We start from the raw sequence: 16,372 nt of genomic DNA, 5'->3' as shown, positions 1-16,372 counted from the left end.
TCTACTTACATTTGTCATTTAAGTTTATGCAAATTATTAAAATGTGATATGTAATTTATGTTATCACCATAAACACTGGACATACTGACCATTTTACTTTTGAATTAAAGAAAAATATTGGTATTTTAAAATAAAATGTTTTTATTATACAGTTGTTTGTTGCTTCATACATAAATGTTTTCTTATACAGCGATGTAATATTTCCAGCTTTATACTTGAAATCATACTCATAGGTTACAAAAACCTAGTAAAGTGTTGTCAATTTAATGTATAAAAGTGTAGATAAGTGTTGTCATTTTAGGGGTATACAAATCTAGTATAAGTGTTGTCATTTTAGGGGTATACAAATCTAGTATAAGTGTTGTCATTTTAGGGGTATACAAATCTAGTATAAGTGTTGTCATTTTAGGGGTATACAAATCTAGTATAAGTGTTGTCATTTTAGGGGTGTAAAATCTAGTATAAGTGTTGTCATTTTAGGGGTGTAAAATCTAGTATAAGTGTTGTCATTTTAGGGGTATACAAATCTAGTATAAGTGTTGTCATTTTAGGGGTATACAAATCTAGTATAAGTGTTGTCATTTTAGGGGTATACAAATCTGGTATAAGTGTTGTCAATTTAGTGGTATACAAATCTGGTATAAGTGTTGTCAATTTAGTGATATAAAAATCTGGTATAAGTGTTGTCAATTTAGTGGTATAAAAATCTGGTATAAGTGTTGTCAATTTAGTGGTATAAAAATCTAGTATAAGTGTTGTCAATTTAGTGGTATAAAAATCTAGTATATGTGTTGTCAATTTAGGGGTATAAAAATCTAGTTTAAGTGTTGTCAATTTAGAGGTATAAAAATCTAGTATAAGTGTTGTCAATTTACTGTATAAAAATCTAGTAGAAGTGTTGTCAATTTAGCAGAATACAAATCTAGTATAAGTGTTGTCAATTTAGGGGTATAAAAATCTAGTATAAGTGTTGTCAATTTAGCAGAATACAAATCTAGTATAAGTGTTGTCAATTTAGGGGTATAAAAATCTAGTATAAGTGTTGTCAATTTAGGGGTATAAAAATCTAGTAGAAGTGTTGTCAATTTAGCAGAATACAAATCTAGTATAAGTGTTGTCAATTTAGGGGTATAAAAATCTAGTATAAGTGTTGTCAATTTAGCAGAATATAAATCTAGTATAAGTGATGTCATTTTAGGGGTATACAAATCTAGTATAAGTGTTGTCAATTTAGGGGTATAAAAATCTAGTATAGTAACTTAGTTAGTAGGTTAAAGAAGATGTGGTATGAGTGACAATGAGACAACTCTCCATCCAAGTCACAATTTGTAAAAGAAAAACAATTATAGTTTTAAGTACAGTCTTCAAAACGGTGGTTGTCCCTCAGACGAAACAGCAATCTATAATGGGACCCAAAAATGACTAGTGTTAAACCATTCAAACCAGAAAAATAACTGTCTAATCTATATAAAAAACAAGAAACAAAAATGAACACTTATGAATCACATCAACAAACAACATCTACTGAACATCAGGTTCATTTTGCTTTACAATTGGTTGATTTGTAAAGGATTGTCAAACAAATTACTTTTCCTAAATATGCACTAAGTACATGCCACTTGACTTTAAGCAAATCACAATCAAACATGTAAAGGTGTCCCAAAAATAGAGAAACTCGGAATCTGATGATTGCACAATACTTTGTAATCACAGCTGTTTCACAAGCTACGTTTCTTTTGGGAAGATATAAAATGTTCATAGATAATTTTTTTTGTTTAAATACTGGTTCCCAGATTTGATTTATAGGATTCATTTCATAGAGACAAAAAAAGGGAATGTTACCAGTATAAAAACACATGGTAGGGGTTATAATTGAATTCTTAGGATGGCTCAAAATGTAGGTAGGGGTAGTACAGAATTTTAGTATATGTTTATAAATTTGGTGTGTAGAATGATTGTAAGGAGACTGTGTTAGTCTTGCAATCCTGATCATGACCCCATTTTCTTGGTTCATTAGTCAACATAAGTTTACGAGGTTCTGCTCAATACTCAGATGAACTTTATTTCAAAGACTTGAGGTTTCAATTTAAAATTTGTTGTGCAATTTCGTTTAGAGACTGTTGTACCCCAATTTTTGTCAAGCCTGCAAAGGAGTATGTTCGATAAGGTCCTAAAATGGCCCCCTTTTTTAGTGTAAATTTCAAATTTGGATTTATCGACCAATATCACGATAAATTATAGCTAATACATGGACTAGCTAGGATATAAACCATTTTGTTGAAAATTTTACATTTCTGCATTTCATTATGACGTCACAAGTTGTACTCATATTGATTTTTCAAGTAAAAATCAATAAAAATGGGTGAATTTCCATAGATTATTGGACAGGAAACATAGAGCGCATACGTTGACAACAACGATCTTTTAAAATAATGTTTGTGGAGACATTTCACATGTCTTATTTGAATCTTAAGCTTGTCGACGCCTGCGCTCTATGTTTCCTGGTCCTTTATTTGGTTGAAATCTAGCTGATTTTGTCAAATTTCACCAAAATCCCTTATCTTGACCTTTTTTGGATGTAAAAATCAACGTGTTAGAATTAAACTTTGACAAACACAGTTCTGTTTAACTTTCTAACATGTCTTTAAGGCAACTAAAAACATTTATTGTCTTGTAACTATGAACTTTATAATTGGGGCCAAATATGGCCCTTACCGAACTTACTCCTTTTGTCGCAAGAAGTAAAACATAGGGATATTGATCTGGTGGTCACAGTGGCAACAACTGCAGCGTTAGCTTACTTCTTAAAAGATTTATGTTTTAGAAGGTGGAACACCTGGATGCTTTATATTTTGTATATATATGCCTTATGTTACAATGTTTCCTTCTGTCACATGTTCATTGTCCTGATCCTTATTCTCATGGGTCAGGGACAACTGGCAAACAAGTAAAGAATTTTGTAATGTTTATTTCTCTCTTATGGTGAGTTATAGGAAAAATATATTTGGTATGTGCATACCTTGCAAGGTCCCTATGCTGGTCAGACAGTTTTCACCTGACCTCCATCTCATTTCATAGATCAGTGAACAAATTCAAGTTTTGGTGGTTAAGTCCATATCTCAGATACTTTAAGTAATAGGGTGTATGGAAGGATTGTAAGGTGTAAATGTCCAACGGGCAGGTGTCTTCTGACCTTGACCTCATTTTCATTGTTCATTGGTTATAGTTTTTTAAGTTTCTGTGTTTTAGTCTGATTTTCTATACTGTATGCAATAGGTCTACTATATTTGTTGTATGCAATGATTGTGATGTGTACATGTCCAACTAGCAGCTGTCATCTGACCTTGATCTCATTTTCATGGTTCAGTGGTCAAAGTAAAGTTTTGGGTCTTTTTTTCTAATACTATATGCAATAGGTCAACTATATTTGGTGTATGATGTATATGTCAGTCTTCCATTATTTATTTGACCTTGACCTCATTTTCAGTTTATTGCTCAGTAGTAGGTTTTTGTGTTTTGGTCTTTTTCCTAAACTATAAGCAATATATCAACTATATGTGTTGTTTGGAAGGATTGCAAGCTGTACTTGTCTGCCTAGTATGGTTCATCTGACCTTGACCTCATTTTCAGAGACTATGATAGTTGATTGGTCATGTTTAATTTTCTTGGTCAAGTCTGTTTCTTGAAAACTATATCCAATAGGTCAATTATATTTAGTGTATAGGCTGATTGTAAGGTGTACATATATTTATCCTTTGGTTTACATGACTGTGACCTCATTTTCTTTGATCATGTTCATTTTATGTGATAGTTGTAGTAAAATTTCAATGTGAGACAATCAACATAATATCAATCATGGATTGTAGTAAAGAAGGCGAGACATTTCAGCGTGTGCACTCTAGTTGACATTTTTACCTATAATGTCGATTTGATTTGCAAACAGTATTGTCAACATAATGGAATTTTAAGTGACTGTCATACAAATGAGAGGTTTAGATAGCTACTAAACATAGTTTGATCCACCTTTTTCAATGCCTGTACCAAGTCAGGAATATGACTGTCGTTAACCATTGGTTCCATGTGTTTGAGCTTTTGATTTTGTCATTTGTTGCAAGGACTTTCTGTTTTGAATTTTCCAAAGAGTTCATTATTTCTGTTATTTCACTTTTAAGGTCTAATGCTATGCATATGTGCCAGTTTAATATGAGAAGAGTTGAGTGTATACAAATTATTAAAACCCTAACATGCATGTCCCAAGACAGGAGCCTGAATCCTTATAGATTGGTGTTTGCTACACAAGGTTGTTTTTTGGTTCATTTTTGTATACTGGTAAATCAGGCCAATGGTTTTCTTTTTCACATTTTGTCATCCAGGGAGGCTGTTCGCTGCTTGTAATACATACTTTGCATTTTGTTGAAGTACTTATGGTCACCTGTGTTTATTCATATCTTTGTTCCTTGGTCTTTATTGATACTACTCCTCTCATTTGCAATATAACCACATCACCTTATTTTTAAATTATAAGACAGACTTCTTTTTGAACTAGCACTACTATCATTTATGATTTGACTGTGGATACCCTAGAGCAAGTTTGGTCAGTTCTCTCAATTTGAACAGTTTCTATTACATAAATGTCAATCAACGCCATACCTGCCAACTGTCACTATTTGCGGGGGATTTCTCCCATGGAGGCTCCCAAATTGAAATTTTTAAAGAGCAGTTATGTACAAAATTTTAACAAAACAATCAATTTAACAATGAATTAAGACTTACATGTATAAAAGTATGAAAAAGCCAAAAAAACCAACATAACACGGTATTTGAAGGCCCCCTTCAATTTTGTTTAAGTGTATGACAGCCATCTTGCACGCAAAACCCCCATGGGCAGTTTTAAAACTTGGCAGGTATGCATGATCAACGCCCTACAACTCTTCCATACTACTACAACATGCAATAAAAGACACCTGTGACTTGTCTGTTGTTGAAGGCCGGAAGGTTGTTTTTGGGGGTAATCTTTGTTGTTGGGTTGCTAGCTCAATATTCTCCAAATACCTCTTTTCTCAACAAAAACTTCAACCTGAAGTAGGACAGATGGACAGACAGGAAAACATAATGTCTAGAAGGAGCATGATAAAGGAGCATGATAAAGACACAATTATAATGAATGTTTTATTGATGTTAAATGGAATAAAAAATTAAATGATTCAAAATGATTAAAACATGTATGTCGACATGACAATAATAACTCTAACAAACAGATCATTAGGAATCATAATATAAACAATCATCTTCTTCATTGCAGGAATGGCGAAAGTTGTATAAATATAGTACACTTTGTATATAAATTGTCTAGGATTTAACTCTTTTTAACACTGCTATGGTTTTCATTTAATCAAGGTGCTATCACAGATTGTTTAGGCGTCTTGTAAGTTTGATTATAATTTGATTAATCGTGTTGAAAATAAAGACTTTTCATTTCTTTTTGTCCACTTTTATATAGACATTCAAGACCAACAATTTTATTCATAATTTAACAATTAATTTATCAGTAAGTACACAACTGTTTAATTGAAAAAATTATTTGTGTCAACAAATCATTTTACAAAGCGGAGTTTTTGAAAGTCCTTACAATGTATCTTTGATAAAGGGTATCCTTAAAGACTAGGAGCCTTTTTTTGAAATGCAATCTCATTGACATAAACTTGCTTTTGTTTATTGAAAATTCATTTTCTTTAAAACTTGATTGTCTAGCAAATCATTTTGGAAAGATTCAGCAAATGCTTTGAATTTAATGTATCTAAATGTATCTAAAAGAGTTAAATCCTAGATTCACTATCTAATAGAATTATTGTATTATCACAAAACAATAACATGCAATTTTTGCTCACATGCATTTAATGAGACAATTACTCAAAAAATCATTCATTTCTTTCACCTAAACAAAACAATTTCTTTCTTCTGAACAAAACTTTCTTTCGCTTCAACAGAACAATTTCTTACACTTCAATATAAATATTTCTTACACCCAAACAGAACTATTTCTTTTACTTAATCAGAACCATTTCTTACACATCAAAATAAATATTTCTTTCACATACAACAAAACCATTTCTTACACCCCAAAATATCTATTTCTTTCACCTGGACTTGAATTTAGTATTTCTTGCATCAGAATAGTATTTATAATCTTTTACAGTTAATGGAACTCATCAATAGATTATCAAATGACTTGTATTTTATCTTTATTTGTTTTAATTATAATAATATCAAGAGGTTTTTATAAATTTAAAATATTCTTTTTATTCTATCTACATTCTCACAGAATTTACGTATGAAATTAACATATAAAATAAAGTCCATTCACAATATACAAAACATTGTTTTGTTTCACTTAATCCACATGAGCAAAAATTGTATGCCTAAGAGTGAGGTAAACTATTAACTTTCTAAATCTACTAGAAAAAAAGATTTCTTTACACATATATTACACTTACATACATCAGATATTTTAATTCTGAATCAAATCTCAATCTTTTCAGAACAGAAGACTATAAAAATAAGGAGATATGTGTTCTTAGAACACTTATGTATATTATATTTGAAGTTGGTATACACAAGATTTATAACATTAATTTTCTGTGTTGTCAAATGAAAACATCAAGAACTAAAGAAATACAAGATTTGTGTTTGATGCCATTTATCCAGTGCTGAACACTTTTAAATTACTATTTCATCAAAATAAACTTATGTTTTGCTTAAGGTGGTACCCGACACTTTCACTGAAATTAATTTGGCTCGTTTAATTTTCATAAAATTTTGTCAAAAGTATTTACTTTGACAATTTAACAAAAATATAAAAATTTTGAACCAACCGTTTTGTTACAAAAATTACACTGGTTAAATAACTTTTGGCAACCACCAATTTTGATCATTGAAAAGCTTAATATTTCTTTTACAACACAATGTAATTAAAACGTTTGGCTGACTTTACAGAGTTATCTCCGTGCATTGTTAGGTACCACCTTAACAGTTAAATCTTTTAGTAAAGCTAACAATCTAAAAAAAAATAGAGATTTAACTTTGTTAAGATTACATAATCACAAACTTTAAATAATTGTTGGTATTTGAAAGATAACTCTTGCTTCTAAAACTGTCATCATAAAAAAAGACAAAAATCACATTCAGATGTCAAATAAGATTACAACATGAAAATGTCTCTTCTAACTGTTTCATGAAAATACTAAATATTTTAATGACTGTAAAAATACTGAATATTTCTATGACTTATCTATAACTAAAATGTAAGTTTATCTCAAAAAAATTTTGGCATATATTTTCGATTGCTTCTTCTGTGGTAAGAGTTGAATTATTTTTTTTTTTGAATCACCACTTTTTACTATTTTTAAACTGCTTTACACAAAAAATGCCAACACAAATAGTAACAGTTATTTCATACGCAAAAACACGCAGAATATAGCAGAAGATTAAGTCAATAATCTCCTGCAATATAACCTGTGCTTTTAGAAAACCAGTTTAATAAAAACAAAATCTGTTGGAATCTTATTCATATCACCTTGCTTAAATATAAGAAAGTAAAGGTATTTTGAACACTTTGTAAAACCAAACGTTCTATGAATTTAGACATTTCTAACTCGACACATTTAATATTGGAATGTCTCAGTATACATTTTGAATGATAAGGGAATGTCTCAGTATACATTTTGTATGATAAATCAAACTTAATATCTTTAACTTTCACACTTCAACAACTATACACACTTCATACATATATTTACATGAAATTAACACTGTAGCACTAATATAAAACTTCCTAGACAAACTAAAACTGTGGTTTTCATGATATTATTATGCTCAATGCTGATAAAATACAATTGATATCATATCAGTAAAATCTGGTATAATATTAGCTGATTAAATTCGTAAGTTTTGTAAAATGTCTGTAAAATTTATAAATGGCATATATGTAATTTAAAAGGGCTAAACCTCTTAAAAGATAAATGAAAACTGAAACACGTCTTTTTAAAAACAAATTAAGAAATAGCATTTTCTCAAGTTTTACCTGCAAACAAGCAGAAAGGCAAAAATGTATCTGAAATTCAAATGTGTTTAAAAAATTGAGAAATTACATTTTCTCCAGTTTTACCTATAACCAAGCAGAAAGGCAAAAATGTACCTGTTTTTAGTATGAAAATATATGAGTATGAATTAATGTTTAAAATAATAATGCGAGCATGATATACGGTAGGGTTAGAGTAGGATGTAAGAAGCAATAAATATAAAATGACAGCAATGTAACAAGGACAACTAACTTTTTAGGAATCAACATTTTGTGTTGACAAAAAAAGTGATATTCTTAACTGTATACTTTCTAAATGATAAAAAAAAAAAGGGTGAAATTTTAAAATCAAACCGGTCAATGTTTCTACTGCTAATAAATTTGAGTTATCCTTATAAATCACAAAAATTTATGATCAAACAGGACTTGAGAGTATGGTGTATTACAAACAAGCACTGTGACTCTTATGAACATTTACTATAGGACTTTTAATTGATGAAAACATTTGTTTTTGAAAGTCATTTGTTGTTAAAAGGTAACTATTTGGCTTTTAAAATTAAATTTTCCATTCAAATGTGCATATCTAATGTTGATTGTTATAAAACTAAGTATTTAAAGTACAAAAAAGTTATAATATTGCTGCCAATTGTAAATGATATGCAACATAGTCCAGTGATACAAACAGTGAAAGTTATATACATTATGTTACAGCAGACAGTTCAATTATAAATCATTAATTAGTGCCCCATATCAGACTTTTCTGAACTCAGATTTTGTTGTGGAAATCTCAATAGAAATTGAAGAGCATCTGAAACAAAAAGGTTTTTTTAATGGAAAAAATTCTAAAATTGGTTATTTCTTTACTAATCCCCCTTTAAAAAGGTGACACCCAATTTCAAATTTTTCTTTTATCATTTAACTCACCAGCTGTTTCTAAAGATCTGATGAAATGATCTGATTAAATTTTAAGGCACTTTAGTGAAATGTTTTAACAAGTTTCTCTACCAAAGAATGGTCCCCTCATTTCTGATATTTGATTATTGAATCCATCAACATTTAAATTACAAAGTCTGCTGTATGATAATTTAGTATTCATAGAAGAAACATATGTGCAGATATTACATATATATAGAAAAAGTTTACATCCACAACCAAAGAACAAAAACCCATCACCATGGCAACAATTGTCTGAGAAGTAAACATTCATATGACTAGAATAAGTTCATTTGTTATTTGGATTTCTGATTTTGATGAATGTTTGTTAATGCATGAACATTTGTCAAGCACCAAAATACAAAATGTCATTTTCTTTTATTCTTCCGTCACCAACATCTGAAAATGAGGCGGAGACCCAGCACCTGTGTGATTGACGCTTCTAACATTAAATCTTGGTGATCTTCATTGACCTGCTGGAAAGGGAATGGTATGAAAATGTGAAAAGCTAATGTTATGTGGCGATACATATGGTTTAGGCATATTAGGCAGGCGAGTATGACTAGAACATGCATTGTGCACAGAAGGAGAAGAGGGTGGTGGCATGCTATTCTTACTGTTAATTGTACTATTGTTGCCTTGACTACTACAACTATTTGGTAAATTTGATATTACCATGCCACTTGGAACTTTCCCTGGAACAAAACTTTGTGCCGTGGGGTTCAAGTTGACATTACATGAATTACACTGTGACAGAGGCATCTGATTGTGTGCCATGTTCCCAACATTAACAGGTTGAGGTATATTCTGGGGTGCCAAAATGATTGGTTCACCTTCACACCTTGATTTTTCAAGACTTAAATATTTCAACAAATCAAGATATTTGTTTGGTATTTCTTTGATAGGCTTGATAAGTTTCAGATTTTTATACATAAAATATTTTCTACGTTTAACAGTCTTATAACCATGATCTGACGATGTATCTATCTCCGGAGGAGGAGTGTTGACAGAATCAGATATTGACATATCTGAACTATTACCATTTCTCTCACTCATGCTACCCTCGTTGTTTTTGACATTATCTTGTTCACTATCATTCTTGTTTGCCTCACACCCGCTATCATTCGATATGTTACTACTTCTATCATCATTTTCATTACCATTGTCAGGACTATGTGTCGTTGGTTGTATGAAAGTTGAAAAGACGGGAGCATAATCAACTCCATTACTAGGACTAGTTTTATATTTTGTTACCGGGGCAGACTGACATAAAACTATCGGAGACTGACCCTGTGTGATTCCATTGTGACTAGCAGCCATGGAGTGACTCAGAAGACTAACAGTTCTGTAATGCTGAAATGAAAAACACTTCTATAATTAATACTTCTCATTTGATTATACATTGCATTTGACCTTTCAACTCTGTAATTAATCCATCACAATTGATCGAAATATTTTCTAAGATTGATTGATTGTTGTTACTTAATGTCCAGTGGCAAATATTTCATGCACATTCAGTATACTCATTTGATTATTGAAATCTTAAATCATCCAATAAAAAGAAGTGTTTATTTTTCTAGTAATAGCTATAACAAACAAAACTTTTATAGTTTGAGCATGGCATTATATAGACAACAGTTCATTGTTGAACTGGTTTTGGTTGGTTGGTTGTTTCACATTTATATTCCCTTACACATGTCATATATATAGCAGTGGCGGATCCAGAGGGGGGGTTCCGGGGGTCCGCACCCCCCCTTTATTTTGGCCGATCAATGCATTTGAATCGGGATAATTTTGCACCCCCCCCCCCTGCACCCCCCCTTTCGAAAATTCCTGCATCCGCCACTGTATAGATATATTTAGAAGTCAATAATTTAACAATTTAGAGCAAAAATACTCTGCATTTTGTTTAAGTTCTCATTTCAACTGTATGAAAACAATGTATACTACTGTGTACTACTAAATAATTGTACTAGTGTTTTTTTTAACATTCAGAGTAGCCTAGGTATAAAAGTCGCAAGATGTGGCATGATTGCCACTGCAACAATTCACATGTTTTCAAATTCTAAACTTGCTCTCTATTTAAGTACTAAGTCAGCTACAACTGAATTGTCCCAAAATGTTTTTCATTGTCAGAAAAGTTTGTAATTTATTCCATTGAAACAATCACAATCAGATAAGTTTCACTTTTAGTTTAACTTTACCATCTACCCATTGTGAAATGTGTAAATATCTCATGGCTTGCACATATTCATAAACCATTGCTATTATTAATCTTTGTTATTAGACACATAATCAATCGGGTATGATCCTATGAATAAAAGGCTTATGCCATCACACCACATTTCTATCATGTAAAGCTACTACAATATATTTGCCAATAGAATTTCTTACGTTTGTGAGAAAAATGAATACTTACACTGACACCAAGGTTAAAGAAGAATCTTAGTGTGTTGATATCTGAAAAAGAAAACAGAATTCTATAAATTACTTATTTAAAGTGTTCATTTGTTAGGAAGTGACAATAGAGGCAAGTTTTATACTGTAATCTTTCTTTATAAGCAGTTAAAAAGTGTTGAATATGATAAAGTCACGGACAGAACCAATTTTTGGTTGATTTCATGGCATAGGTGAACAATGAAATTAAATGTTCAACAAAGGACAAAATTTCTAAAGGCTTTAATGCAATCAACATAACCATAAAAATGAAATTCCATGAACTTGCAAGTGTTATTCGATGAAAATGGTAATTTTTGAAATCTCAAGAAGAGATTTTATATGAATTTATAGGGTTAAATATACTTACCATGAAATTACATTTATATTATATAGAATATGTTTGCTTTCACAACATGTTCTCATCGCAATTAACTAGGTGATTAAAAATTACATCCATGAGATGTACTCACCTACGTCATAGTTCACCTGTGTAACATACACTAGCTTTAGTTTTAATTTGTCTTTTAATTGAATAATTTCAATTAAGTGAACAAAAAACTGAATTTATTCCAGGGGTGGTGGTGGATTGTGGTAAGTATATTTAACCCTATAAATTCATATAAAATCTCTTCTTGAGATTTCAAAAATTACCATTTTATATGAATTTGGTTAAATATACTTACCATGAAATTACATTTATATTATATAGAATATTTACTGATTAACAAGCAGTATTTCATTTGGTGGAGGATAAATTCTCTCACACACATACAATTTCAACATAGAAAAAATAATGTGAAATTTTTTAAAATGTAACTCCATTTAATTTTTGTAAATACGGATATTAGTAAAAACCGAAATTACTGAATTTATTATACAATGAAGCTATGCTGCATAACTATATGTATCAAGCATAACTATATGTATCAAGCATAACTATATGTATCAAGCATAACTATATGTATCAAGCATAACTATATGTATCAATGGCAAACTTTGCAGATTGTATAAATACAAGTATGCAAAATTAATAGACTTGATGTAGAGTTGTCTCAATGGCACTCACATGTATATATATATACCCCATCTTTCTATATCTGATGAATAAATAATCTGCAGGTCAGTATAGAAATAATTATATTAAAGCTCCTTCATTATGAGCTAAATGTGTTGTAATATTTATGCAACAGTAAATAAGCATTTGTTTCTGAATAGGTTGTTCTTGTTGCTTGTACAAATCGACAAGAACTAATCTAACCTTAATTTCATTTACTTTCAACTTTGAAACTTAAGTTTATTTGGAAACATTATTACCTTTCTTTAACTTTCCATTGTTTTCTCTATATCAAAGACATATAATTCAATTTATATGTCTCTGTCTATATTAATATAATAACAGATAATATATGATTGCTGTCGTCTTTTGATAACCTGTTCAATATCATATCTTTCGAAATAAATTCTTTTCTACTTAATTAAAGAATTATAATCAATTAAAAAATATACTTTGTAAATAGGTGTCCTTAATACAATCAAAGTTTATTAAAGACTCAAATCAAAGTTGTTTCATGATTATGCTAAATCTGGATTAATCTTTAAACTTTTTTAAAGTTATAGTCCCTGAGAATTTGCTTCTCTGCTAGATATACTACTTTTAATATTTTATAGATTAAGAATAAAATATTTTCTTCAAGAGAAGTCTTGTACTATTGTATAATGACAATTCTCTAAACTGACTAAATTTTAAAAATCTGATAAAATTTCTATGAGTGGTAGAACCTTTGAATACAATGTCTACCATTTCAACCATGAACAATATTTTTGTTTTGTATTGGACTACTCAAGTGTAAAAATACAGAAATGGACAAATCAGTGGAAAAGTTTCAGTATACATGTTTCCATTGATATACTGCTTCCACAGAACATTTGGATGTTGAGCTGAATTAAAGCCATGATTGTTGTCCTTATAAATCCAAAAAGAATGCTAACAGATGATTTTCTCCAGCTATGAAAAATCTGTCTAAAATAAAATGTTTTGATATTTCTAATTAACATTTCACAGCGGTTAACTTTCTAGAATATCTTGCCATGTACACAGTTCCAAATTTAAAGAAACAAAAATTTGACATACATGTAATGAACAACTCTTGTATGTTGCTCTTGACAATTGTTTATATTAATTTCAGAAATTATTTCGCTATCAGAAATACTTAAATGCAACTTGTCAAATATAGTTCTATAGTTGTATTTAAAGAAAAACACTTGTTTGACAAAATGGAAAACACTTGTACTAACTTGCAGTATCCTAAGTGTTCTTAGTTATTTCAGAAATGGTTTCACTATCAAAAATGCTCATTTTATTTCTGTCTTGGTTCACCTCATCTGAATCCTATACATTCTGATATGATTCAATATATATAAACCAAACAACTTTTTGTAGTATTTTGTGACTTCAACCCAGCCATTTGGTTAACTTAGTCACTCAGAAGAATTTTGCATTTGTCCCCAGATTTGGAAAAAACAAAATTAATGTGATTTAAATAATCACATCTTTCAAAACAATATTGAATCAAAATTCAAAGTAATTGTTTAAAATAAACACATTTTAATTTTGTGTAGCATATTCTTGCATTAGATACTAACTCTATGCTTTATATTTATATTATTCTGGCTGGTAATATGGAAATTGAAAAATGAATAATTACCATCAATTCCGAAATTAAAATCACATGCATTCGGAAAACCTTCCAGCATGTAGATTATACACAATTTGACTTTGACCAGACTAGATTTTTTTAACTTTATGCATATAATGAGCAAAAATAAACAGTGACATTTTAATATTTAGGTATAATATTAAGAAAATGTCTCGTATTTGATTTGATATAATCATGGAATTATCATACTATATTTTACTTCCATGTACTATTCTTAGACAATTGAAAGCTATTTGCTAACTATTAATCAGTCTTTTGAATAAATTGCTTTTCCTACATTTTGCTGTTAGATTAACTGCTTCTACAATGGTGCTAAAATTTGAGAACCAATTGAAAAGTATATATATTATATGTTTATATTGGTACATCATGTGTTACTCCAAAAATAACCTCTTCTTTTTTTTCTTTTTTTTTTCTGCATCTGACGTAAAGACTGACTAAATAAAAAATTTATATAAAGAGCTGTATAATAGATAGTTTCAAATCTTGAGAACTACTTCTATTTCCTAGATCATGTCTAGTATTTTAAATAAATCCGGCATCCACAATGCTTAAATCTTATTTATTTATTTACCAATATTTTACTTATTTTTTTTTTTTTTTATTTTTTTTTTTTTTTTACAAGATCTAATTTATTAATGATAATCTTGTTTCTATAAATCAGCATATTTGAGTCCTCTATACTTCAGAATTCTGAATCAATATTTAACTCTAGGAAAAACAATGTGTAGCCATTGCATAAACTGTTGGGTTCTACCAATCTCACATTAAGAATAAAACAGACCCAATGAATGAATCCTTATAGCAGAAACTTGCCCATCTGTTGGCATTGCTTAAAAAAACTTAAGATGTAAATTATTAGGCATAATTTTCTATCTTTAAAAGAGCATCCAAACTCCTTTTGCTTTCATGATTGGAAGATACATATATGTATAATTTGACAGTGATTCCCATATAGTGAGGATAAGATATTCTCTTAAGTCTTATGTTATCACCTCTTTTTTGTGTACTCAAAACAAAACAGAATTAGTACATATTATATTATATGCATTGGCAATGTACACTCTGAATTATGTAATCAATATATAAGCCATTACCTTGAATGAGTCTTTGTGAAATGCATCATGGCATCCCCTAAACTCTTTATTCAATAGACAATCTAATGTTTACATAAAAAAATATAAAAGCCTTTGTTTCCTTACTGCCGACAAAAACAAACAATTGGTTATAGCAGTTCATACTTATAATATTCATGTTGTTCTTGTCATAAGTAAACTGACCATGAAATTTAATATTAGTAAAAAGAGTTGTCACAAGCTATCAACTGTATTTAGAACAGTGCTCCATTCTTACTGTCTCCATGTCTGTTAGAGCATTGGAGAATTATTTATCAGTAAAAAATAATTAAATATTTACAGCAATTTGCTGTTCTGGAAAAATATTACTGTCCTGATTTAAACTGGACATATTTAAAAGAAGTATGTATTGGTATGCTTAAACTGCAATCACATTTGTATTGTACTAGATAACAATGTATTATTTTAGTGTCTTTAATATCTGTCTTGACTATTTCCCGACACTTGTTCAATATATTATCAATATGAGCAAATATGTCAATTGACTTAACTGTTGGTTCATCACAAAAACAATGTGCAACCATATATTAGCTATGCTTGTGTTGTTTTAAAATATAATAAAAAGTAGACATAATTTTCCCTGGGTGGAAGGATGTCTAGAAAAATCAGATAGACTTGTACTTAAATTCACTAGTCTGATTCTAATTTATTTTATTTGCAACAATCATCCACGTGCAATTCTATGCTCAATAAATATCAATGTGCAATTAATAAATAGTTATGATTTAATTTTATGTAAGATATCAAATCTGTATTTTATTAGAATGAAATCAACTTACAGATTCTAAATCATGCATGTTGTTCTAGTTCCTATGTTTCCTGTATGAAACATGTCAACATTAATCAAATAGACTTGGGCAAAATCCCTATTCTATTTCAATTCTATAGTGATCCATTGAGCACGTTTTATTTTCAATAAATATGGTTTATGTTCCCTGAATGGAAGGTTAACCAAATAAACATCATCAGTTGTGGGCAAAATCCCTATTCTGATTGTGATGTATTTATCAACTGTTAAAACATTACCACTGTTGGTCTACGCTCTCTGTATGAAACGTTTTCCAAATAAA

General features: G+C 29.8%; 1 protein-coding gene across 6 annotated transcripts in view; it reads right to left on the bottom strand.

Moving 5' to 3' along the window:
* Nucleotides 1-5,157: 5,157 nt before the first annotated feature.
* Nucleotides 5,158-16,372, bottom strand: part of LOC134697183 (putative bifunctional UDP-N-acetylglucosamine transferase and deubiquitinase ALG13) — a 47,487-nt gene continuing 36,272 nt past the window's right edge. For 3 of the 6 annotated variants that reach the window (XM_063559273.1, XM_063559271.1, XM_063559274.1), the window contains 2 exons: nucleotides 11,430-11,470; nucleotides 5,158-10,363 (listed from right to left, as the gene is read on the bottom strand). In XM_063559273.1, the coding sequence (XP_063415343.1) occupies nucleotides 9,476-10,363; nucleotides 11,430-11,470 (929 nt within the window). In that variant the 3' untranslated portion in view covers nucleotides 5,158-9,475. The remainder of the gene's footprint in view (nucleotides 10,364-11,429; nucleotides 11,471-16,372) is intronic. The other 3 variants (XM_063559275.1, XM_063559276.1, XM_063559277.1) reach the window with 3 other exon arrangements.

This window comes from Mytilus trossulus, chromosome 14, assembly GCF_036588685.1.
Source record: "Mytilus trossulus isolate FHL-02 chromosome 14, PNRI_Mtr1.1.1.hap1, whole genome shotgun sequence".
Taxonomy (NCBI): domain Eukaryota; kingdom Metazoa; phylum Mollusca; class Bivalvia; order Mytilida; family Mytilidae; genus Mytilus; species Mytilus trossulus.
Note: the sequence above shows the minus strand (reverse complement) of the source record. Positions and strands in the feature narration are given on the sequence as shown.